The sequence below is a fragment of the Micromys minutus genome (genome assembly GCF_963924665.1).
Source record: "Micromys minutus genome assembly, chromosome: 5".
Classification (NCBI taxonomy): Eukaryota; Metazoa; Chordata; class Mammalia; order Rodentia; family Muridae; genus Micromys; species Micromys minutus.
Genome location: NC_137974.1, coordinates 68,040,943 through 68,066,656, shown reverse-complemented (window position 1 = coordinate 68,066,656; position 25,714 = coordinate 68,040,943). Strand labels below are relative to the sequence as shown.

The 25,714-nt window shown below is 41.3% G+C and overlaps 1 protein-coding gene across 2 annotated transcripts in view; it reads right to left on the bottom strand.

Moving 5' to 3' along the window:
• COL9A1 (collagen type IX alpha 1 chain) overlaps nucleotides 1-25,714 on the bottom strand; it is a gene marked incomplete at both ends in the record, with an annotated part of 79,039 nt that overhangs the window by 36,475 nt on the left and 16,850 nt on the right. Inside the window, 15 exons of one of the 2 annotated variants that reach the window (XM_080916658.1) lie at nucleotides 2,515-2,568; nucleotides 3,597-3,650; nucleotides 8,281-8,334; nucleotides 9,623-9,679; nucleotides 10,716-10,748; nucleotides 11,423-11,476; nucleotides 12,578-12,631; nucleotides 12,994-13,017; nucleotides 15,230-15,265; nucleotides 15,505-15,558; nucleotides 20,230-20,292; nucleotides 20,414-20,449; nucleotides 20,550-20,624; nucleotides 21,982-22,002; nucleotides 22,744-22,827. In XM_080916658.1, coding sequence (XP_080772784.1) covers nucleotides 2,515-2,568; nucleotides 3,597-3,650; nucleotides 8,281-8,334; nucleotides 9,623-9,679; nucleotides 10,716-10,748; nucleotides 11,423-11,476; nucleotides 12,578-12,631; nucleotides 12,994-13,017; nucleotides 15,230-15,265; nucleotides 15,505-15,558; nucleotides 20,230-20,292; nucleotides 20,414-20,449; nucleotides 20,550-20,624; nucleotides 21,982-22,002; nucleotides 22,744-22,827 — 753 coding nt within the window. Of the gene's footprint in view, nucleotides 1-2,514; nucleotides 2,569-3,596; nucleotides 3,651-8,280; nucleotides 8,335-9,622; nucleotides 9,680-10,715; nucleotides 10,749-11,422; nucleotides 11,477-12,577; nucleotides 12,632-12,993; nucleotides 13,018-15,229; nucleotides 15,266-15,504; nucleotides 15,559-20,229; nucleotides 20,293-20,413; nucleotides 20,450-20,549; nucleotides 20,625-21,981; nucleotides 22,003-22,058; nucleotides 22,137-22,743; nucleotides 22,828-25,714 lie in introns of those variants that run through there. The other variant, XM_080916659.1, reaches the window with a different exon arrangement.

The window sequence follows — 25,714 nt, the reverse complement described above, 5'->3', positions numbered from 1 at the left end:
ACACACACACAGTAGTCAACCTTCTTTCTCCAAGTAGATCCAACTTACCAACTTACAACATGGTATCATAGGAACCATGGTTCAGTTAGGTCAGTGGTTGTCAATCTTCTTAATGCTGAGACCCTTTAATACAGTTCTACATGTTGTGGTGTCCCCCAACCATAAAATTATTTCATTGCTACTTGATAACTGCCATTTTGCTGCTGTTATGAATCATAATGTAAATATCTGATATGCAGGACTTATTTTCATTGCTACAAACTGACCCAAGGGGGTTATGAACCATAGATTGAGAACCACTGGTCTAAATGACTTTTTCAGACCTAATCATCTAGAAATGACCTCTGACTTGACAACATAATAGATACCATTGTATTTTCTTTACTAGAATCAAAAGATGACTTTGTTTTAAAAACTGGACAGTGGGGGATTTTTTTTTGTTTTGTTTTGTTTTAGATTTTTGGGGGGTTTTGTGTGTGTGTGTGTGTGTGTGTGTGTGTGTGTGTGTGTGTGTGCTCACTACATATTGTCCTCAACAAAACACAGGCTCCATCTTGAAATGTTCTCCTCTATGATGTAAATAAGAGAACACAAGGATAACTTGAGTGGATAGATGGCATCCTAACAACGTAGGTGAAATAAGGAAACAATCAAAGCGAGTCGAAAGCAGCTAAGAATATCGGGTGGATGTCAGTTCAGCAGAAGCAGGTAGACCTCGAAATGACAATGAAAACCTAGGAATCCTTTGATAGGAAGATCAGACAATGGTGGACTCAAAGAGGAAAGGAAACACTACAGAAGCGGAGGGACCACAGAACCCTGCAATTCTTTGATTCCTAAAAGAAGAACAGAGACATTCTCCGTTCACCAAAGAAGAAAGGATTTGGAGGACCTGAAATAGACCTTGAATTCCTCACTCACCCTGCATTGTGAAAGTGCACCTCGGCCTTTGCATGACAGAAATGTCTTTTTGATGGATTCTCACTCACCAGAGAGTTCTCTCTACCTTTCTGCAGTCCGGCCTGAGCTCAGACCAGAAATGCTGTTACTAGGTAACCACTCCATCTCTGTGTTCACAAGAGGAACTGCCTTTTCGTCCAAAGCAATTTGACAGAAATGAAGAGAAATGAAAAATTTTTGAAAACTATCAAATAGTGAAATACCGCGAATAAAGAACACATCGAGAACAGTAATTGGGTTTCAAGGGGAGGTCGCCTGTTTTATGGGGTGAGTTAAATCTGGAGGAAAATGATATCCTAGGTACTGGCCGCACTGAAATAAATGGACTTTATTATTTAATCACCGAGAGGAACATAGAATGTTACCTAAAGTGGTGTGGATGTGAAAATATATAACACTTCAGTATGAGAGTTTTTTGGTGGTTTTTCTGCTTGTTTGTCTGTTTTTAGAAATACCTTAGAGGAAATGGAAAGAGAAAACTGGTGGGAAAATATCCAGAAGAGACTGAATATGAGAAGAGAGAGAGAGACGAAAATGTGGTCGACAAATGAGGCCTGTAGCTTAGCTTACTTTGGTCTACTCAGTATCAACAGTGAAAACTTCCTGTTTCTTAACTGTGACTAAAGATCACTGTGCTGTGTGGAACTGATACAAAGTATCAAAGCCAAGCTGTGAAGAGAGCAAAGCCAAGGTCCAAATGTTGATGAGCAAAAAACATTCTATAGTCCATAAATTGGCCTTCTAAATAAACTTTCTAAAAAAAATGGTGACAGTTTTTGCCCCAACACTAGACACAATCCTCACACACACAAATCAATATTGCTGAGAGTACTGTGAATGGTTTCGTTGTTTTTCCTGAGGACAGGCTGTCCCCCAAGCATCACGTCTTCATACTTCACCACCAACTGCACCTCATCCTCATGACCTACGGAGTCAACTTTGTCATGAGTTCTCCCAGGTGTCCTATGTGTCTTTCTTGCTTGGGTTATATTCGCATATTTTCTAACCTGTCTTCTAAGGAAACAATACACTTACTGTAACCCCGTTCCTGAGCTTGCAGACCCCTTGCATCGGAAAAGCCAGGAAAACCTGACTTCTAAAAGTAGTCCAGGACAGGCTAGAGGCTGTGGCCACAGCTGTATAGATAGAGGCAGGGCAAGGAACATGGTTCCAGGATCCTAGGAGATGCAATGTTTTCCCTCTCTTTCCATCTTCGCTTGGCTATGCCTTGCTGGACCAGAAGCTCTGCCAGCATTATGTCAGTGTTATGAATACTAGCTACAAATACTGACAAAGCCCAAATATTTTACCCCTACTTATTCTAATTCCCTAAGACAACTCCCCTCTGCCCATGGGTTCTGCACCACAAATTTCACCAAAAATATTTGCGGAGAAATGCCCCTGTAGCTAATAATTTTCTTGTCATTGTCAGCATTTACAAAATATTCTTTATAAAGAATGACAAAAATGAATAAACGTATAGATTATTAACTAGCAAGTGACGGTAACGGAGGTAAGAGCGCTTTTATACTATGACCATCATAAATAGCTCACTTTTTCTCCTTTGTCTCCAACTATGCCAGTGATGCCTCTCAGACCTTGAGCTCCCTGGAAAAGTGAGAACAGAGGGGGGTTGTAAGTGGTTTCAGTGAAAGCACACATTTCTTAAGTCTTTTTTATAAATACTAATTCAGAATAAGCATGTCATCGTAATAAAAGGAGACCCCAGGACATTCCATAGTTCAGGGGCAAATACTTCCAGTTTGCAAAGAAAAGTCCAAGTAAAATTCTAATGCTTAGAACCCTGTAATAAAATGCTAAAGACGTGCAGGGCTGCAGGCAAATTGAGTTAACACAATGATCGATGCTGAGAGCATGTTTTGGACATTTTGAACTCAATGCCAGAACCCAAACTACCATTTCCACCCACTTTGAGGTGTGCCAGGGGTAACAGTGCTGTAACCCTTAAAATAATAGCTACCTGCAAATCTATACTATCAGAGGAAAACAGTTCCAGTCGAACCCCATAAATGTTCTTATAAGAGAAATAGAGCGTGGCTGTGCGTCAACCACTTGTCACCAGGATTTATTACGCCATTCCTACGATAGGGGGTGTTTTGGATTCCAACGTGATGTAGCGAGAACTCATCACACGCGCAGAGGTGAATAAGCCTGAAAGGGTGCTTTCTGCAGTCTGGCTGTGAGTGGGTGCTCCATGGGCAGTAAGCTATATGAGCATCTGACAACTTTCAAAATTGGCTTAACGTAAAGATGCTTTAGCGTGGTCATAGAGCTCATCGTCAGACTTGGAAAAGATGGCAAGTTCCAGAACCAGCCTTCCTTTGTCTGATTCGGTGGCAAATTCTCTGCTCACCATTTGCTTTTGGGTTACAAACTCCTGGAGTCTGCATCTCGTTTTACATAGAACGTTTCTGTTTAAAAGAGAAGTCTCGAAGGTGGAGTAGGGGCTCTCTTGCTTTAAAAAGCAGTGGCCGCCTACTGCTGCTTCGATGGAAACAGAATGTTGGATTCATATAATGTACTGCTATTAATCCAGACACTAAAGGAGGTCAATACCTAATCATTTAACAGATTTGCTTATCTTAGGTAAACAGTAAAAAAAAAAAATACTTTACTGGAGGTCCTTGTGCTCCAACTTCCCCCAGCTCTCCCTGGTCACCCTCTTCACCCTGAAACAGAACAGAGAGAATCACAGTGAGTGTTCCCCTAGCAAAGGAATATAGGAGTCAGCTGGGACTTGCTCGGTACTTCAGGTGCCTTTGACAACCCCTGGAGTGTTCTACTGTGTCCTGTTCTGTTATACAGAATGCCCATGTTAACTGCATAATACAGGGAGCAGAGATAAGTCCTCAAAGAGACAAGGACAAACATACTCCTCGGAAGCTTTTCTTTCAAAGTTTTCTAAAGAGAGAGAAGAAGGGAGGAGAGTCTGTACCTTACGTTGCAAGTAGTCGTGTCAGGGTGTTACTGGAATAATTTAACCATATTATGAAAACTTCTGAAAAATATTATGTTACAATTTACACTTTGGATTTTCATATCATAATTTTATACCATTTACAACTGCGATGCATTCGAATCAATTCTTTCATAGGTTATACCTAGAATAGCTCCCGTTTTCAAAATGAGTGCTCATGTTTATTTCCTTTGAGACCTTTCATGGTTTAATTTCATGCAAAGAACATTTATTGAGCATTTACTTTTTGATTAAAATAGATCTTTGCTGTGGTGATTAGACACTTTCAATATCACATATTGAATAGCAAATACTTCCTATGTAGGCTGGAAAATGTGCCTCAGCTAGAGAGCTCTGGTTTTAGCCTGCTTGTCTACTGTGTGAGGTCACTGTCATGAAAACTTTGACCTACATTATTATAGAAGTGTATTTTATAGTACATTTTCATTACAGGTAGGAAGATTTTCTTCTATATATTTTATTTATAGGTACTCTCTTCGCCATATTTGCCTAATTGCTTACTCTTCCAGATGAGTCTGAATCACTGGTCAGAAATGGAAAGACGGCACAGTGGTAATTGCCTATACTAACATGAGAACCTGAGTTTGGGTCCCCAGAACCTACATAAAAAAGTGGCTTATGGCTGTACACATTCCTATAATCCTAGTACTGTGGGGCTGGGGTAGGGACAGGAGTCTTTGATGCTTGCCGGCTGCTAGCTCAGCTCCAGCTTTGCTGAGAGACTCAAGGGAAAAAGCAGAGACTGATGAAGCAAGATATCTAATGTACTTGTCTGACTTTCATGTGTGTCTACAGGTGTGTGTGCCTATGCACATGCATATAACACACATGCATGCACAATCCCATGCACACACACACACACACACACACACACACACACACACACAATTCAAAAGCAGAATTGCTTTCCAAATAGTCACAAAACATCATCGTTTTAGATTAAACTACATTAGACTGCTTTATCCTAGAAGTCAGTGTATGTTTCTATTATAGTAAAACCTTTTTGTGCTTTTTTATGAATAAAGTTTTATTATTTTCTTTATCATAGGCTTGAATGCCGCTAAAGTTTGTTCAAAGTAGTTTGCCAGTTCTTTTTTTTTTTTTTTTTTTTTTTTTTTTTTTTTTTTTTTTGTCTTTGGGATTTTCTCTCATATTATCTAATTTTTGTTTAGACTTCTTGCTATTTTATAAACTCTAATATACTTTAAAACATTAGAATGTTCTATAAAAGAAACCTGATTCTGAGACTGTGGAAATAGCCCAGTGACAAATCACTTGTTGGGCATATCAAAGCTCTGAGCTCCAGTGACAGAGAGAGAGAGGCAACTCTATAGATTGAAAAGATACCTAATACACTTTTAACACTTCTTTCACTGTAAGAATATTTATGAGAAAAATTCCTTACTTATATCACATATTAAAATCAATTATGCCATTTAATTATTGAGATATCTATACTTTATTGGCTCATTTTCTTGCTTATAACATTATATTGCATTTAATATATTATTTATATAAATATAATATACTTACATGATAATTTCCGTAGATCATATCTTATGTTTATAAGTTTTTTCCACACATAATAAACACAAGTACACCCAGAACATTTGACAGCAGTATTAATAGATAACATTTAAACATTTAGTACAGAAAATTAGATTGTGTCTCGATGATTTACACTTTATTTTTTGCATTTATGTATTCAGGGGGACATACGCATACCACACATATCTGTGGAAGTCAAAGAACAACTTACAGGATTTGGTTCTCTCCTGCAAACACACGGATTCTGGGGATCAAACTATGGGAGGCTGGATAGCGACCATCTTTACCCAGTGAGCCAACCCACAGGCCCTGGTACTTAAGATTTAAGTGAATTACGAAAATCTTACTGGTTTTAGCTGCATAATTAAATTCAGATTCTACTGGAACTTAGGAGAGAAGAGGCTAGCCCACATTAGTGCAATTACTAGTTCATGGAGTTGGTAATCATTAGGAGCGTACAGTCAAAGATTTATTCACTTTCTTTTATGTGAATCGACCTAGTAACGATATGAACAGACACAGTCAACAACTTAGCAGGCCTACACTAATGAGAATGCTATGACTGTAAAATATAAAATTTCCTAAGAGGATAAGTCTACTATGCAGGAAGTAAAATTATTGCATGTTTTTATGATGAAGACATAGGCCAAAAGGGGTACCAAGTTCCCAGAACTGCCATATGAATGCAGGGACCTGAACCAGGGGCATCTCTGTAGGACCAGCAAGTGTTCGTTATTGTTGAGCCATCTCTCCAGCCCAATAAACGCTGTTTGTCTGTCTGGCAGAGTTCTCAAGTCGCTGTGCACAAGCAACAATCATCAATAGCCCCCTGCGAATTTCTTCATCAGGGTATGGCATAGTTCTCATAAGTCTTCCCTAAAACTGGGAGCCACTTCTCCAGCCGGTGAAAAGCACCCACCTCATCTATAACCGCAAGCTTTGAACGATGGGTTTTGGAGAAGCGATTTTACCACCGGCTAGCTGCTAGGGTTTCACCAGTCACCCCTGCAGTTCTGGAAAGTTTGTGCATCTTTGTCCGTTAATGAGGATGCACTCAGAGCCGACAGTGGGTGTGAGTGGGAACGGGAGACCACGCCCTCTCCATTGTCCATCCAGGCTCTGTCCTTTGGCGGCTCAGTCACCCAATAGCCTAATCTCCTCCTGCCCGCTTACGTTAATTTTCAAAGTCACCACTTAAAGTTTCGGGAGGTACAAAACTGTCAAGTGAACTAAAGGAATGTTCAGCAGCTAGTGGACATTGGTTTCACTACATAGTGAAACATGCAAGTTCCCCACTTAGAAGACCAAAACAAAAATAAATTTTAGGTCTAATATAACTAATCTGTGGGCACCCAAAATAGTGTTTTCATGGGCTTAGGGGAGAAACACTCTGATTGACAGCTCCAGCTCTAAGTCCTGTGGGTTAAAGTGGGGACAGCTCTCCAAAGAAAATGGGTCAACAGCACACGGAGAGATGGACCAAACCTCTGAGATGACAGGAAGTCTATTCTACGCTTCACCACACACGTCTCAAAAATAGCTCCGGCTCTGATCTCATGCTCTTGCTTGCCTGTTTTTGTGGTGAGCTAGTGTTCTCATATATTAATATGTCGTGCTTAATTTAGTGATTGGTCATTAATTTTATTCACTTCTGAACTTTCAGAATTTGGAATAAGCCACAGCACATAAGCAGGTCCTTGATAAATATTAGCTGAATTTTCAAAATTACAGATTTAAAGGCTCTGGGGAAGAATGGGTAAGCAGGGAAACAGGGCACTCTCCTTTTCTATTTTACACAAGGTTGACATGAAAAACCCAGCTATTTCACTCCAGATAAATGAAATAACTTTATTACTCACAGCCTTTGTAACAAAAAAAGACTGAAACTAATTGTAAATTGTAACATCTCAGAAACTGTACTATTCATCATGATTTTGCCAGTGAGGGCTGAGAAGTTCAAGGATATCAATGCTCACATATTTTACTCAAAAAATAAATTGCCTCCCTCTCTAACTCATTACCACAGGGATAAGGGAAGGCTAATATTTTACTACAGCCCAGGAAAGATACAGGGACAGACACAGTCAACAAGTTAGCAGGCCTGCATTCGTAAGAGCGGTGCGACTTTGTTAAATGTTATAAAATTTACTAAGAGAGTCTACTATGCAGAAAGTAAAATTATTATACACTTGTAATATGAAGAAATGGCAGCTACGTCACCTTGCTTTAAGTAAGTTTCAGCCTTTTGGGGGGCGGCATCTTCCCCCATGCGGTAGATCCCCCATTTCTATCCAGCATGCTATCACTAAGTTCTGTCCCTTCAAACTTAAGGGACAGTGGAATGAGGTCAGAACCAGACCCACAACTTAGTTCACATCTTGAGAATTCGCTTACATCCAGCCAGTTACCTACCAACTCTCGTGTTTCCTACTCTCAAAAACCCTGTAAAAACTGTACAGTTATCACAAATCTTGGGGCGTTAAGACAACTACTGACGTGATGTTTGTCATCATCAATCTCTATTTAAGAAACTAAATATGATACACTTGAAAGGGAAAGAAAATGTAGTCAACATGGAAGCGTATGGAGAAAATTGTAGTTTCCTTTGTCATTTCAATAACTCAACAGCTTAGAGTGCTCTACTTGGAGTACTGCAAGCATTTACTTGCCAGAAAAGAAAATAGCACACTTTTCTGTTCCTGACGATTCCTCACAGTGAAAGCAATAACCCGACCTGAATCACAGTTGACCTAGTCCGTGCTACCTTTCCTTACCTTGTGTCCTTGTCTTCCCGGCTCGCCAATTTCTCCTTTCGCCCCTTTATGGCCCTAACAAACATAAACATAGTCACAAATAAATGAAGCTGCTCTGGGCTTGACACCAAATATGACCAGAAGGCTCATAAAATCGTTCTGCCTCCCTAAGTCCGTGTTAAAATACTACAGAGAAGATTATGTCTCAGAGCTCGGCTCTGTCTTGGTGGCTTTAGAGCATCGTGTACACTAGGGGACTGGTTTTTATGATAGGCATCAGCTTTAGGTAGGAAGAAACGTCTCTTCTAGAGCAACATCGGCTCTGCTACCCAGCTCAGAAACACAATGCAGGGTACCTGCCTTCTCTCCCCTTGACCCCCCTGCACCCCAACCCACCCACCAACCTCCCCACCCACCCACCAACCTCCCCACCTACCCACCAACCTCCCCACCCACCCTGCTGTCTCCCCAGGGTTAGGTTCAAAGCCTTAGGTCTTCCTCACCACCAGGAACTTCACCCTTTCAGAGGTTGTCCCAGCTATCCCTTGCTATTAATGACCACTTTGCAACTTTCTTCCCCCTCCCCCATCCTGCCTCTCTGCTCCTTCCTGGTCTCTACCTGTGCCAATGGCACCAGGGTTGGGAACAGGTAGCAACGGACAAACTGTGAGACAGAGTTTCCAAATCAGCTCCACTAGAACTTTTGCCTTTCTCTGGTCTTTGGTAAAAAATAAGACTCTGATGCAGGGAACCCACCAAAATGCTGGTAAAGAAAATCTTCTGGAAAACCCTCCTGCCTCAGGGCCTTCTAGATTATAACAGAACAGAAAGGAACTGGAGTTTCTCAGAGTCGCTTTAGACTCAGAGACTGGTAGGAAAGTCGGTTTATCCCCAGGATTTGGTTTTTGTTTGTTTGTTTTTAAACATACTATTTTGAAGTACCATAATGGCAAAGTTAAGGGAAAACACCTTCAGAAAAACCTATTTTATACAGTTTTCTTTTTTTTTTTAAACCAGAACATGTCAAATTCACATATACAATGTATTTGTACACAGTCTCCCTCCACATCCTTATCACTGTCTTCCCCACAGAAGTAAACATCTGGCTCTGGACTTCATGTTTAAGTTTCCTGGCCCAGTGAATGCTATGGGCATTTCCTTTCTGAACTACAGACATTCTGTAACTTAGCATATACACCTCAAAAGAGACCCATCAGGGGCACTAGTTAGAATTTCCAGACTGAATTTGTAACATGGACAGAGAAAACAAAGGCAGACATGACTAACTAAGCCAGTGGTTAGATGGTCCTCTCTTTCTCTGCGTATAATCCTTTTGAGGATGGAACAACAGAATTATTCTTACCCTCATGCCTGGTAGACCTGGATATCCAGAGCGACCTGGTGGGCAGGAATTGGGGCACTGGGAGAGAGAAGGAAGGAGAGAGAGAGGTAAATTAGAGCATCCGTTCTGTGACAGGATGGGGATTTTTTTCAAGGAGTCCAACTATAAAATCTCAAAGCAATAATAATCATTAAATAATCCTGAATAGCTCTTTCCATTGTTTTTCTTTTTAAATAAAGAAAAATACGAAGCATTCAATAGATACCCTGCCATGTGCTCATCTTCTGCATGTTATATGTTAATATGTTGTCATATTTATTTCAGATTTAATAAAAGAAATAAAATTCCTTTTTTTCTTTTATTGGATATTTCTTAAATTTCATTTTAAATGTTATCCCCTTTGCCAGTTTCCCCTCCAGAGCCCCCTTATCCCACCCCCCCTCCTCCAGCTTCTATGAGGATGCTCCTTTCCCCGTCCTGACATTCCCCTACACTGGGGCATCAAGCCTTCACAGGGCCAAGGACCTCTCCTCCCATTGATGCCCAAAAAGACCATCCTCTGCTACATATGCAGCTGGAGCCACGGGTCCTCCATATGCATTGTTTGGATGGTGGTAATGAAATTCTTAACCGTGGATTATACCAGGGCCTTGTCTGCTTTCTCCCCTCCACTCTGACACAGCCCCATTCTAGGGTCAAAGCCTTTCACATGGGGCCAAAATAACTTGACCACTAGCATTTGACTACTTGTTTAAACATAAAGCATCTCCAAAAACCAGAGTACTCCAGTGAAAAACCACATCACAGGCATACAGCCAATGGCTGAAAAAAAGCAAAGATCCTTGTCCAGTGAGGAACCTAACACCGCCTGAGACTACATAAGCCTTCCTCAAGTCCCACATGGCTCTGAGGTGTAAGTCAACTGAAACATGGAAGGCTAGGATATTTCAGTCAGATCATTTTAAAGATCATCTGAAGACTATGTGGTCTTTTAATTAAAACTATTGTCTTGTACACATGTCTAAAACACCATGATTAAATTTATTGTTTCATATTAATATATGCTAATAAGAGAGAATTGCAGGCCATTTTGTATCAATAAAAAAAATCTTACCAATGGGTCTCCATCGTGAAATCCAATTGTTCCCTAAAGTAAGTAAAACAAAAAAGTTAAGAATAAAGTAGATGATTTATTCTAACTTATGAACGATAGAAAATTTTAGTGTTCAAAACTATAATAAAATATTAGTTTTATAAGATACAAGGGAAAAATAGAAACATATCATATATGTTAGTGTTTGAATACTTGATTGATGGGCAATACCTTTGAAGATCCCTATATCTTATCCCTAAATAAGACAGCTGGTTATCTGACTGCAGAGGCTACACGATTGGCAACACAGACAAATTAGGACACTCTGACAGGTAAACAAAAGCATAGAGAGTCACACACTCCAACTGTTTTCCTTATTTCTACCATTTAAAAAAAAACTTAGCAAGAATGAATTTGCCCAAAACCGCTTCTTCTGCATGTCAAAGTTTTGAACACATAAGAAATCACAGCTATTAAAAGGCTGCAAACAAATAAGTTGTCTTCTTGGGAAACCACCTTTTAGACTACTGGGGTTCCGCTATTGATTCTAAAGTGAACCAGGCTCTGAGTGTGTTTAAAAAGAAAGAAAGAGAGGGGAGAGGGGGAGGGAAGGAAAGGGAAGGGGAGGGTAGGAGAGAGAAAAAGAGGTAGCCATTTTATGTTGGTTTCTGTGGTTTCTTCAGCCCCCCCCCCAAATGCAAAAGAATTTTAAACTTAAAATTACTTACACTGGGTCCTGGGGGTCCAGGAGGACCAGGGGGTCCTCTTTTTCCAGGGTCGCCCTAGGTCATTTCAAAATAAAGACACAGTAGTTACACAAGGTTCAGAACACAGAACATGAAAGCAGAGCAGTAAGAGAAAGTCTAGCAGAGCTCAGGCATTCACTGGCCTACCATCAAACCAAATGAAGGAATTCTGGCCTCACCGAGGTAGAAAACAAACAAAGACAGAGGGGAAAACAAAAACCAGCAATCCACAGGATAACTTTACCCACTTGAAAGACAAACCAGAAACCCCATGTGTTGTTCCAGCTGGTCTACAGATGAACCAGAGTAGTCGGTGTTACTAGAACCATTCAGACGACTAAAGCAAAAGAGAGCGTGTGTTCAGCCTGAAGCTGAGAATAAAGACTCTTATCTCTACAAATCCATGTCTCGATTCTGCAGTCCACCTACGCTCATCTGCCACTGAGTGTTTGCAAGGGACGATAAAGCAAAGATAGCTAAATTCAAATAAGCCGTTCAGATGAAAGCCGGTTCAAGATCCTCTGGGTTTACTGTTGGCCCCTCTTCCTTCTTAATATTCTACATAAAAAGTCAGGAGCATCCTAATTATTCTAAATGTACGATCATTTGTGTTCATTCATTCCTAACACATATGCAAATAACTTTGCAACAGGAAACATACATGCCTGTGGTCTGACTCCTTTCCTCCATGAGCATAAGTATGAGTTTCATACCTTCTCATACTTACTCATACCTCCTCAGTGTTTCAACATATTTAGATGTTTACAGAATAGCACACCTCTTATCGGCAATGTTCCTAATCGAGTTCACTTTCTTTCTGTTTAATGATAACTAAATTCCGATTATAATTGAATGCATCTACCTTAAATATGCACAGGGTTGCCTGAGGGGTGTTGGTTAATTTCACATAAATATTTTAACACAAGAGCCACTGGATCCCAATCCTAGATGGGAGTGTAACAATGGATGACACTCCCTAACTTGAAACTCAATCTGGAAGTTAGAAAGCAATGATTAACCGAAATGAAATTTATCTATACTGTGTGGAATCTCGGGAGGAGGTGGACAGTGGAGTGATCTGTCTAACACCTTCTTTCAAATTAGCAAATGTCAATCAAAATGCACCAGGGTACTCACAATAGGGCCTACTCGGCCAAGTTCTCCCGGAAGTCCTGTGGTTCCAGGAGGACCCTAAAGTCAACAAGTCAAAGGGACAAACCGATTTATGCATATGTTTACAGTCTATCATAAATTCTATCAAAGATGATAAATAACAGACTTAGAATTATCTATCTTTGCTATTGTTATTTTGCAGTGAGACTATAATCCATTTAGTGAAACTTTTAATTGCTTAGTAGGAAACAGAAATTTTCTAAGTTGGTAATTTCCTATTTGGTGTTTGGTATCCCTATTTGGCAGAACAGGGGTCTTGTCCTTAGGAGCTATGTAACATCATATAAATAAGTCTATAAGCCCCACTGGTTAGAGTAATAGATACAGGATTGGGTCAGACTTTTAGAATTTGTAAAAATAAACAATGAAACAATACTTACAGGGGGTCCTGGAATACCACGGCCCTAAAAGATCAAAATAAGAATAGTTAGGGCTTGTGATTTAAACATCATAGAAACATAGAGACATGGTTCAGTTCATAGGAGCTGATGCTCTCCCACTATGTAAATAGACACTGATGCTCATGGAAAGAAAACCCTGGATGGAGGAAGCAGCATCATTCTGCCTCAGATGAAGCCAGATGTGTGCTTTGTTCCTCAAGCCTTCCTTTCATTCTCTGCTGACCGGTACTGTTTTGCTAAGGATTTTAAACAGAAATTCAAAGTAAAGAATTCATGTGTGCTCACCCTCCCACAGAGAAGTGAAGAAGCTTTTTATGCTCAGCCTCCCTCGGTGAGATACATCATAACCAAATAATTAAAAGATTTTCCTCATCTGAATAAGAAATCTTCATTAGAGACAACACAGCTTTATGGGTTCAGATACTCTCCAAGCAAGTCATTGGCACAGAAAGCAAAGAAGTAATTTTTTTAAGATATATCCCCTTTGGACTAGCGAGATGGCTCCTTGGTTACAAGGGCTGCGTGCCCTTCGAGAGGACATGAGCTCTATTCCCAGCATTGACATCAAGTGGCTTACAACATCAGCAATGGAAATTCAGGGAATGCAAGGTTCTGACTTCCAAGACACTGGCATGTATGTAATATACATAAACTCACTTACACTAATGCATATGTAAATAGAAAGTAAACTGTTAAAATAAATTTTACTTTTAACAGGAATGGTTATATTTCTACATGTGAATACGATATTTAAATTAACTTGGTATCATTCCTGAAATAAAAAATTCCTTATAGCTGGATCTTATGGAGGCATTTTCTCAACTGAGGCTCCTTCCTCTCTGATGACTCTAGCTTTGTCAACTTGACACACAAAACCAGCCAGTACAGAAAAACAAGCATCACTGTTTTTTGTTTTGTTCTGAAGTTTTGAGTCCTAGATTTTATATAGATCCAGGCAATCGTGTTTGTATACGTGATATAAAAGCAGAGGTGCAAAACTGTCTCGGGAGCCAAAGGAAAGGGGTGAGTGGGGAGAGCATCCTCTTAGAGGTAAAGGGGAGGGGAGTGGTTTGGGGGTGTGTGGAGAGAATACTGGGAAGTGGGACAACACTTGAAATGCAAGTAAATAAAATAGCCAATTGAGAGTGAGAGAGAGGGAGAGGAAGGGAGGGAGGGAGGGAGTTAGGGAGAGAGAGAAAGGGAAGGGTTGTTAATAGGAAGCAAAACAAAGCAGGTGAAGCAGGGAAAGGACAATAGCAAAGAGGGCCAAGACCAAGCAAGAAAGGAGAAGAGATCCTAGAAGGCACACACACACATACAAACACACACCACACACACACACACACACACACACACACACACTACACACACACACACACATATACACACACATACACACCACACACACACACACACACATACACACACCACACACACACATACACACACCACACACACACACACACATACACACACCACACACACACATACACACACCACACACACACATACACACACATACATATACACACACACATACACACACCACACACATACACACACCACACACACATATACACACACACATACACACACACACTACACACACTACACACACACACACACACACACACACAAAGATAACACTGCTTCCCTGTTGAGCAAAGCAAGGCCAAGTTGAGTGATGAGCTAGCTCCTTGGTCAAGGTTCTGTCAGATGTACCTCTGTGAGTGGCATGACGCACTCTAAGGTTCAAATTATTGCACCATACTTGGACCGTTGCTGTTGTTGCTTGAGGTATGTTTTCTGGCATTGAGACAGAACCAGCAGCTGTGGTTAGGCTATGTGGCTCACATCTGTAAACCCAGCCCTCAGGAGGCTGAGGTGGAAAGACAATTGTGAGACTGAAGCCATCCTGGACTACATGGTAAACTCCAGGTCAGTCTGGGCTAGAGGATACGACTCTGTCTCAAAACTAAATTACAGTAAAAAAATCTCATCTGATATGGACACACATTTTATCCCATACATTTAAACTTTTCTACTCACAGTAGGTACACTTGTATATAGCCACTATATACACTTTTATACCGGATGAGTTATATGCCCTTTGCCATGTGCATTATGGAGATACTGCATTACAATGTGCTTCACAATGGCAGACTTTTACCTAAAGATGGATTTTCAGTTTTGCTGCTTCACTGCTTATACTTACTGGAAATCCACGAGACCCAGGCACACCAGGTTCTCCCTAAAATAAATAAGTAAATAAATAAAGATTTACTGTATTTTCTAGCATATGAACTCTGTGTACTGCATACTCTTCGTAGCATAAATATAAATATATGCAAATTGAGCAGACACCAGAATCATTAACACAGTCCACTTGATGCTCAGTATTTCTGCTCACTTCCAAAATCAAAAATCTTTCTGAGGTATTTTGGTTGGCATTTGAGGACACTGTAGAAATAGTTGAGATGGCTAACTTACTTTTTGTCCCCTTGGTCCAACGGAGCCAGGGGATCCATCAGGTCCCGTTAATCCCTAATGAAGCAAGAAAACATGTCAGCGCTCGAGGAATAAAACATGGGGCAGAAGGTTTTTATCTTACTAGCTATGTGTAGTTTGGAGAACACAAGTGTTTGTAAAGTAAAGCTTTCCAGTAACTCCTTCTTTTAAAGCATGTGCCACGGACTCTGCTTTTGACTTCCCTTCTGTTGTAAATTTGACAGTTTGGTAACTGCACTGTCAAAAGTCCAATACAATGTAACGGTTGAGTCTGGTGGACGCTTATTCCACCCATTTGCCAGATTCATGCATCTACTTCACCTACGAAATAGAAACATTATGTGTTTTTCTGGACATTGGTCGACCATGTCTTGAAAGCTAATGCAACTTTTTCTTAACGTGAAATAAGTACAAATAATTTTAAACCCTCCATCCATTTTCTAGCAATGCAATAACTTAATGACAGATATTAACTTTTAGATTAAAAAAAACAACTTGAAAGCATGCATTTTCCATATAAAAACATATAACCATGTGTACTACCTAATATGCATAGTTTAAGCCATTTTATATATATATATATATATATATGTCTAGCCATCATTTCTCATGCTAAGATGTATTAAATGCATTTTATATCCATTTTATCATTTCTATTAATATTTAATTCTTCATAATCTTCAATAAAAAAGACATGGAACCATGATAACAAATCAAATCTTGATATTAACCACATCATAACACTTCTTTGTCTCCTCAGATTCCTTCCATGGCTGGCCATTTTCATGAACACTGACTTCACAGAATAATGTCTTAACCAACTACCTACTCCTGCTGTGAAACATCTCTGAGGGGTATAGGTCTTTTCCATTCACAGAACAAAAATCATTTAACATCAGGCCTGTATAGCATCACATAGTTTAACAACATATTTGTTATGTTATATTATTATTATATATAATACATAATTGCACTTCTTCCTGTCTTTGGGTCCTGAAATGTAAATACAGAGAGTAGCCAATAAAATATTTTAAAATAAGAATAAAATACTATTTTCAGAGCTTTCTGAGCATCCTGAAGTGAACAGCACCTGTAATAATCTCTCTATTGCTTATTATCCATAATAATAACACAGTTGTCTTTTAGGTACAAGGCTATAGATAGGCTCTCACATCTCTATTCTGTATGACCACAAAAGAAAAGATGACTCAGCTTTGAGAGGCGGAGAAAGGAGGAACTGGAGATGTGGTGAACACGCACAGCCTGCACAATTTTCAAAATCCAATTTGCAATAAAACTCCCTAAATCTAATTTCAAAGATATTACAGAGGAGAAAACTCTCCAGTGGCAGGGGGAATTGCCTTCATATGAATGTTTATGCAGACAGAGCTCCGTATAGAATAATATTGGGCTGTGTTGTGAGCCTTCACACCGCCATTTGTCAGGGGATACCTGTCCCTGCCACTTTGTTTCTTGTTTCCTGCCAGCATCCTAGCAGCTCAGCCAAAGAAAAGGAATACCACTAGAAGCATAGCTGTAATCCAAATCTACCCAAACCCACTGCATATGGGAGACGCCGTCCTGCTCTCGGGTTCTGACAAACAACTCCTCCAACAGTCATTTTTATTAAGCATCAGGTAAGTTTCACAGTGACTGGAGATCGAGGTCCCCGAGTTCACTGTCAAAAGAGCTCTTTCAAGGCTTTCCTACATGTTCTATTCCCCAGGCTCTGGGCAGAGTGGGCGGTTACTACTCACTGTTCTCAGAATGTCCTTTCTCAGTAACAGTGAAAGGCTTTAACACCAACTCAAGGAGAGGAGAGTAAGGAATTTTCCCAGCTGCAGCAGCCACAAATGGCTCTGATTCGAAGGTCGAAGGAAATGACGCATTAAAGTACTTACACACAATCACTGAATGTCAGTTGTAAGCATTTTCAACACTTACTGTCTAATGTACCATTCTTCCTAGTTGGTAAGAAGGGGACTGAAACATCCCCATCACCCTTTTCCTCCATTCTTCCCCACCACTTGTCTATTGAGAAGGCGAAAGCCCGCACATCCGGGTGGTATGACCATAGATGGATTAACAACCTCATCTGTATCTCCTGCAGGGTAGACCTGAATTGCCTAAAATGAATTCCATAAATACAAAAGTCTCTGTGGTCTTAGCAGCTACATAATTCTGGATCCCTGAGGAAATTATTTGTTCTTATAATTTTTCATCTTCCTTTTCATGGGAAAATAACATTAGAACGATTTCCTCTCTAGGTTATGATAAAGCCAAAGGGAGTAATATCTGAGACTGTGCTTGAGGGAAATACGCCATGTGAAAAGGCCAAGCTAAGTTCTCTCAGATCTCAGGAATGCTAAAACACTAGGGTGTGCATGGGGTTTCTCCCTTTTCACACCCCCCTTTCCCTCTGTCTTTTGCTTCCTTCCATCCTGGATTTCTCCTTATGGACCATTTCAGGGTCAAAGGTGATGCCCTAAGAAGCCTGCACACCTTCTGATACTATACTGTCTTTTTTTGCACTAAGGGGCTATCAGTATAGACAAAGAAGAACTGTGTGGTTGTTTTCTCATTCTACTACAAAATTCAGAGGGTGATCATGTGCTTATCCAAATGGAAACATAGGGTTAAGAAAAAAAAAAAAAAGAGGCTTGCTTATGATTTAACTTTTTTTTTTTATGAGCAGTTAAGCAAGTTACAAAAGAACCATTAAACTGAGTCTAGCACTTGAGGCAGGATTTTGAGTCCCAGGCCCAACTGGGTTACACAGCAAGATCTCATCTACATAAACAAACAGACTGGGGGACATTTAAGTCCAGAATTCTGTCTGAAATTAAGCTAAAGTTCAACAGAAAGACACGATTTTAGATGAATGGCTTATGTTTCAACTACATTTTTTTTTTAATTTAATGAGAAATTTTCTCCTCCAAAATAAAGGCTGATTGAAGTTCCAAAGAAAAGTAGAAGGTCAACTTATTTTACTTTAGGAACTTACCCAGTAGCCTATATTTATCAGACATTCTTCCTATGAGCTGAAAATTTCAAATAATTCAATCTCAAAGGTCTGGATAGCCAATGTTACATATTTCATTTGTAGTTACTAACACATAGACGTTTATGTGTTGCCATTTGAAATACACACACAAAAAAAAAAAAAGAAAGAAAAAGAAAAGAAAAAGAAATTAAGCTAGAAGCTTTGGATTGTAAGATAAAGTCTGTCTCCTGAAATACTAAATGACACAGAAATCTAACACCCTCACCAAGTTCATCACAGCAGAAGAGGCTTGTTTGAGTAACAGCTAAAATGCAGCTGGTTTGTTCTCTCAGAACAATGGGGCTTTTTAAAAACTTGCAAAAATTCTTGGAAATAACAGGTGTATGTTTGGGGGAGCTTTCCTTCTTTAGAAAAGCCTCTAGGTTTTGCCAAACAAGTGATGGTTGGTAGGGAATGCTACTTTAATGAACCCTAGAAAATGAAAGCCATCTCTTTGCAAGCCAGAGACAAAAATCAGGTTCTGAAAAAACACCAAACCAACTATGCACAGTGTGCAGAGAGGGAGGAGGTGCTGATTTCGAAAGATGAACTTACTTCACTCTGGGGAAATATCATTTACCATATAGCTGGGCATCTGAATGTCTTCCCAAACTGATTTTTAACTTCCCATTTTCGAAGCTGATTTTTAATGTCTTGTTTACCTGTGCTAAGCATTTCCTGCCCCTATAGCATCCTAATACACTCTACCACTCACTTTGAGCAACCTTTTATTTAAAAAAAAATTATTAGTAATTGAAATACTTTTTTTCTTTTTTACACCCACCTGTTTTCTGGTGTTATTGGGGCTTTTTTTTCTAATTTTTTCCTTTTATTTTATTGAATATTTTTTAATTCACATTTCAAATGTTATTCCCTTTCCCAGTTTCCCCACTGGAATCCCCCATCCCATACCTCCTCCTCCTGCTTCTATGAGGGTGCTTCTGTACCCACCCACCCACTCCCTCCCGCCTCCCCATCCTGGCATTCCTTTACACTGGGGCATCAAGTCTTCACAGGACCAAGGGCTTCCCCTCCTATTGATGCCAGACAAGGTCATCCTCTGCTATGTTTGCAGCTGGAGCCATGTGTACTCTTTCGTTGTTGGTTTAGTCCCTGGGAGTTCTGGGGGTTCTGGTTGGTTGATATTGTCATTCTTTCTATGGGGTTGCAAACCCCTTAAATTATTTTCTTATTTTCTGTGTATTGGGTGTTTTGCCTATATGAATACCTATGCACCGTGTTTGTTGAGTTTCCCAGAGATCAGAAGAGAGCCTCAGATCTCCTGGGATTGTTGTGAGCTGCTCTGTGGGTGCTGGGAATTGAACTCTGGTCCTCAGGAAGAGCAGCACCAGCACCCACCAGCACCTACATGACACCACTTTCCTCCCTATGTAGGCAGTGGAGGTGACAGTTTATAGGCAGAGGTCAACCTTCACAAGACATTTTGCAAGGTACCACAGTGTTTCTCTCCCTTTTCCCCTTTGCCTCTGCCCCCCCTCCCCTCTACCAACTCTTCCTCCCCTCCCCCCTCTCCTGTCCCTCCCTCCCTCCATCTCTCTCTCTCTCTCTCTCTCTCTCTCTCTCTCTCTCTCTCTCTCTCTCTCTCTCTCTCTCTCTCTCTCTCTCTCACACACACACACACACACACACAGGAGTATACTCACATCAGCTCCTGGTGTGCCCGGCTTGCCTGGTGCTCCCGGCTTGCCCGGGTCTCCAGGGGGACCCTGAGCAGCAGCGGGAGAGAAAATGAAGCAAAGCAAAGTTGAGACTCTTAAAACATAAGCATGTGTCTACAAAACACATCTTAAGGAAGGAAGTGTGGCGCCATGAGGCCAATCAACTTACCGGAGGTCCGGGGGGACCCTTTGGACCTCGGTCACCCTGGAGACACAGAGAAAGTTTTAAAAGTGGGTAAGAATAGCTGGGGTCCCACAGAAGAGTCTTGGGCATGTACACCCATGCCCAAGTACTAGAAACTTACATCGATGCCATCTATGCCCGGAACTCCAGGAGGCCCGGGAGGCCCTGGAGGCCCCTGCTCACCCGGAGGACCTCTCTGCCAAAAGAAACACACACACACAAGGTTAGAGGAAAATAATGTGCACCCAGAGCAAGTACACACACACACACACACACACACACACACACACCCCGGCGAGGATGGCTCTCTATGGTGGGTAAGTTTTTGAACCAAAGCAGCATTTCCACACTCTGTTAGGTAAACAGTCCAAGGTGGAGTAGACGCGATGTCTTTAAATGGAGGGACTTCACTGTGCCTCCCTACTCAGAATACATTAAAAAGAGGGGGGTATCTAATGTCCCCTTTCCACCTAAGGGAGTTAAAAAAATAAGTATGGGGGTCATTTGATACCTCCACTGCCAATCAGTCATTTGTCTCAAATCCAGCAGGTAGGACTGAAGCCGCTCCAGGACAAACAGTTACTTTACCACCGCAAGCCTTTCTTTGTTCAGTAGACTGGGAGCAGGGTTGGAGGGCGGTGGGGTTGGGAAGGTAGGTTTGGGAGGTATGGGGCAGAAAGGCCTTGAATTCAGGAGCCTGACCTCATTTCACTTCCCCCAGCAGCGACAGTCCCTGACAAGAGGTCTTTGCACCCCGCTTCAAAAGCTACACAAATTTCAAACAGTCCCCTTAGTTTGTGAGCCCTTGTGTCTCTCGCCTACCGCTGTTTTGACAGGTCTACAGGGAATTCTGGCGCCTGAAACAGTATAAACGTGTTGCTTTAGGGAACATTTTTTTCTCCCCCTCTGCTTCTAGAAGGAGGAGGAGGGGGAAGTGGGGGGGGGGAGGCTGCTTTAATCAGTAAAGACTCTGTTTGCCTGAACTTCAAGGACCAGACAGGCTACAATGGGGTCTCTGTAAGTGAAACCTCAAACCTCCCCTGGCCTCCCTGCCTGGCTCCTGCACTCTGCCTTGCCAGGAGCCAGGGGAAGGGAGGGCAGTCTAGAGAGAAGTTGCTGGAGTTCTGTTGGGATCCAGGCTGGCCAGACATCAGTCCTAAGTCGCTAGCGGGATCTCGAGGTTTAGTGGTTTTTCTACAGCAGCAGGAGCTGGAGAAAGCTTTTCTGAATTTTTGAGCATGACCCACATTTAGGGAAGGGGTAAGCAACAAGAACAAACAGCAAAATGTAAGCCTTAGTCATGGGCTACCCCAGTACTGTGCCTTTAGAGTTAGAGTCAAAGTGGAGAAATAGCACCTTTCCCCCATATCCATGATCACCAGAGGCTCCCAATCAGACCCTACTTGCTGGAGGTGCCCCAGGCTGCCTGAGAAACCCTGAGAGTTTTTTTTTTTTTTTTGACTTCCCACAACCAGGACAGCTTCACCACAACCTATTTTTCCCTGTCACATGCTTAGGAAATGGGAGTGTTTTCATTTTTCCCCCCAGCTTACCTCTTCGGTGGTCTGACTGGTCTGTGGACAAAAAAGATGAAGAAAAATAAGGTGCCGGGCAAACTCCCACAACTTACTTGAGCAGCACTTAAGCGGAGCCCAGACAGGATCAGTGACAACCCAAGTGCTCCTTGTCCCCAGGCAGCCCAGGCCATCCTTGTTGCTCTCTGCCAATCCTCTGGCCTGGCTTTGCAGCCTGATGCCCTCTAGACTTCTAGACCCCCGCTGAGTGCATAAAATGGCACTTGGACCTCCTAATCCATCCAGGGTAGTGGTTGTAAAGGTGCCAGGCCAAGGGGACCTGGGTTCCTTCTCTTTATGAATGACCCAGGAGAGGGTCCTGGGGATTGGAGGAGAGCTAACAGGCCTGGGAGGAGGGATAAAATGACAACAGTCCCAGTTAACCCTTTCCTGGCAGCTGCTCCAAGACCTAAATGCACAGTTCTTCCACCCCACCCTCCTCAGTGTAGCCTCTGGCTGTCCCCAGAGCCTGCCAAGGGTCTGTGCCCTACAGGGAAGCAGACCCCCCCCCCCCAGCGCTCCTGCAGAGACACTTCCAAAGGAAGTGCCAGACACAGGTCTGCTGGTGATGGTTCCTCCAGCAGAGTTGTAAGAACGGACCTGTGTTTCTTTAATTCCAAGCTAGTCAGCACAGCAAAGCATTACTCCAGGGAAAGAGACTGATGTAGAGGCACTAGTAAGGACTAGACAGTGACAGTGGTGTGGGGAGAAGTGACTTTTGCTGGTGCTCGGAGGACTCACTGTGATTCTGACTGGCAGTTCATGACATGTTTCTCTCCTGGGTCTCAGCGGGTCACAGTGGATCAGCATCCACTGGAGTTCGAACTGGTGGAAAGCAACAGGGAGGGTTACTTACAAACGAGATTCATTGGTTGTGGTTGTTGTTCAGTATGGTCTCTAATCCTTAACAGAACAGAAGCCCTTTGAATTTAGCTCGGTGAAGTACAGCCCTCTCTTTCTTCCTGAGCAGTTTTTAATGCAAATGGCTGGGAGCCTTCCTGAATTCCTCTGTACTGGTTGGGAGGTGCCTTCATTTTGATTCACCCCAGAGTAGTCCTAGAATGGCATCAGACCACTGGCTCTGACTTCTGATTTCTATTCTGACCACAACTTCCAGAAGTCAATGCTGTTAAAAATGAGGTACACAGAGAACAAGGACTTGTCCAAGGCACAAGCCAGGAGTTGTCAGAGCATGTCCCCAGGAGGCAGGCCTACTCCCTCCAAAGGAATACTCATGCTAAAACTGCACCAGAGAGAGTAGAGACAGACATAGCAAGAGGTCACTGCAGAGATGACAAATGGAAGAAATAAAATTTAGTCCTGAAGGACACATCCTCCATGGAGTGGTAGAGAAATCTAGAACCTGAAGGTCTCAGAACAGGTGCTCAAATTATTCAAATATTGGATACTATTGTTCATTATTTGAAGAGAGATAATTTCTAAAGACTAAAAATCCAGCGCAAATAATGTCTGATACTCTCAGTAGGATGTTAAGGGAGGAAAATTATAGCAAGAAAGAGAGGAAGCCAAGAGTTACCAGGTCTAAATCTGAAGAAACCCTTGAATAGCAAGGCAAAGAAAACTTGCAAATGCCACAAGAAGCCAACAGCCATGCTGGACCATCTTCTAGGGAGGCAGATTCCTTGTTATTCGGTGGAAATTAGGTCCCTATTATTTGGTCAGTAAATTCTACTGGACATAGCAGGCAATTAGGTGACTGGATAACAAATCTAAATACTGTTGCTTCTTTTGTAGTGAATTCCATTCCTTCCCAGCTACCAAATGGACCAGCTCTAGAAAGATAAAAGATACATTTCTGCCAGCTCTAGAAATATGTGAGATACTTTTTTTTTTTTTTTTTTTGCCATTGCTCCAGATACCTCCAGAGTTGGCAGTGAATAGAAAATGGAAGCCGAGACACAGCAAAGCAAAGTTCTTTGTTTCCAATAAACTCAGGGAGAATCAAGCCAACGATGAACGTCTCTCTTATAAAAAGAGGGAGAAATCAAGGAGTCAAGTGAAATAAAAACCCTGAGCTGCAATCAGGGCATACTTTAAGGTGGAAAATTATCTATAGGTTGTGGAACGACGTGCTGTGCCGACTTTATAGCGGAACACAGACATCCCCCAACAGGTTTGCCCGGCTATCCAGCCTCTTAGAGTGAAGCCACATCAGCCAAACACTCCTTTTGTTAGAGTCCTCTTGTTTACTGGGAAGGAAAGAACTATCTGAGATTAATTTAAAATTGCAGTAGATGTTTTAAAAGGAAGATGGATAGTGGAAGAGAAATAATTTTTTACTCAGTGACAGTGGGATAGATGTCATCTAAGGCCGGTGACAGATAAAGTGAGACAAGGGAACCAACTCAGTACAGTGGGTCACATGGCTAGGAAGGCGCAGAGGATTTCTAAGTTTTCTTAATTAATAATTTTCCAACGACACCTCCCGACATTTCTGAAAACCACATACTATCTCCATAGCGTGTGGTATTTCTGACAGGTAATCAATGCATTTGTCAACAGAGCATATTTGTTAAAAAGGGAGAGAAAAGAAAAAGGAGAAATTAAAACTTTGTAGGCTTACTTTTACTGTCTTCTAGAACCTCCAGTGCTGGACTAAGAAACCTTCATTAGGATTCAAAACTGTCCCCCATTGTGTATGCTCATTATAGAAACACACCCAGGAACAGCCTCTAAAAATGAACAGCTGTGTTTATACGCAGTCACAGATTCACATGTGCAACAAAATAGCACATGGAAAAGAGAATTACCATCCCTTTTCCCCAATGACCACAGAAGAATTTAACCAGAACTAAATTCCTCATTCCCAATCTTCAAAATAAAAGGTGACTGCATTCAGTTTTATTCAGTGAATCTCGTGCGAGCGGGTCATTCAAGCTAGGTATTTGTTCTGGGTGCATGAGATTCTTCCTTTTGAAAAGCCATTCGCCCTGATAAGCATTAATTAAATGGTTATCCAGGAAACCTAAATCCTTTGTTTAGATAGTTCATCAAAGTTACTTATTACAAATGTGAAGTGCTTCATTAAACTGTCATCTCAAAAATGGAATGCTCTCTGAATAAACTGGTGCATCTGATTAAATATGCAGAAAATATGCAATTGTGGCACCCAAAAATGGGGAAGTGAAATATATTTCATCTGTGTACAAGCTGAGCTGTTCAAAGTGCCACAGAGATCAAGGGTTTTCGAACACATCTGTGAATTCCCATAAACACCACCTACGCGCTAATAATCATCTATACAACAACCATTTTTTGGCATGCAATGTGAATTTCAATTTGCATGCTAATTATTTTGAAGGAAGATTGGCAGGGTGCTTTTGTAAAAGTCACTTCCATTATGCCGCTAAAATGCTGATTTCCACATTTCTCATTTTCATACCTGAGCTCCTCTTCACCCTTTGAATATTCACTGACAAAATATACGTGAAAAATGTTTTAATTTAGTCCTCAGTCAACATTCTTTAAAAAAAAATAATAAATCCCAGGATAAAACAAGCACTGTGAAAATGGCCCACGAAAGCCAGATATTCCCTTCTCCACAAACAGCCCACAGTGTGTCAGGGGAGAAAAATGTGAACAGAGAGACAAAACCTTCTAAAAGTCTACTAAGCAGAACATAAGCCTTAATAGGACACAATAGGAAATACCATCTTTTCCACCTCCTCTCAGGAAAATGGAGTGTTGTCAG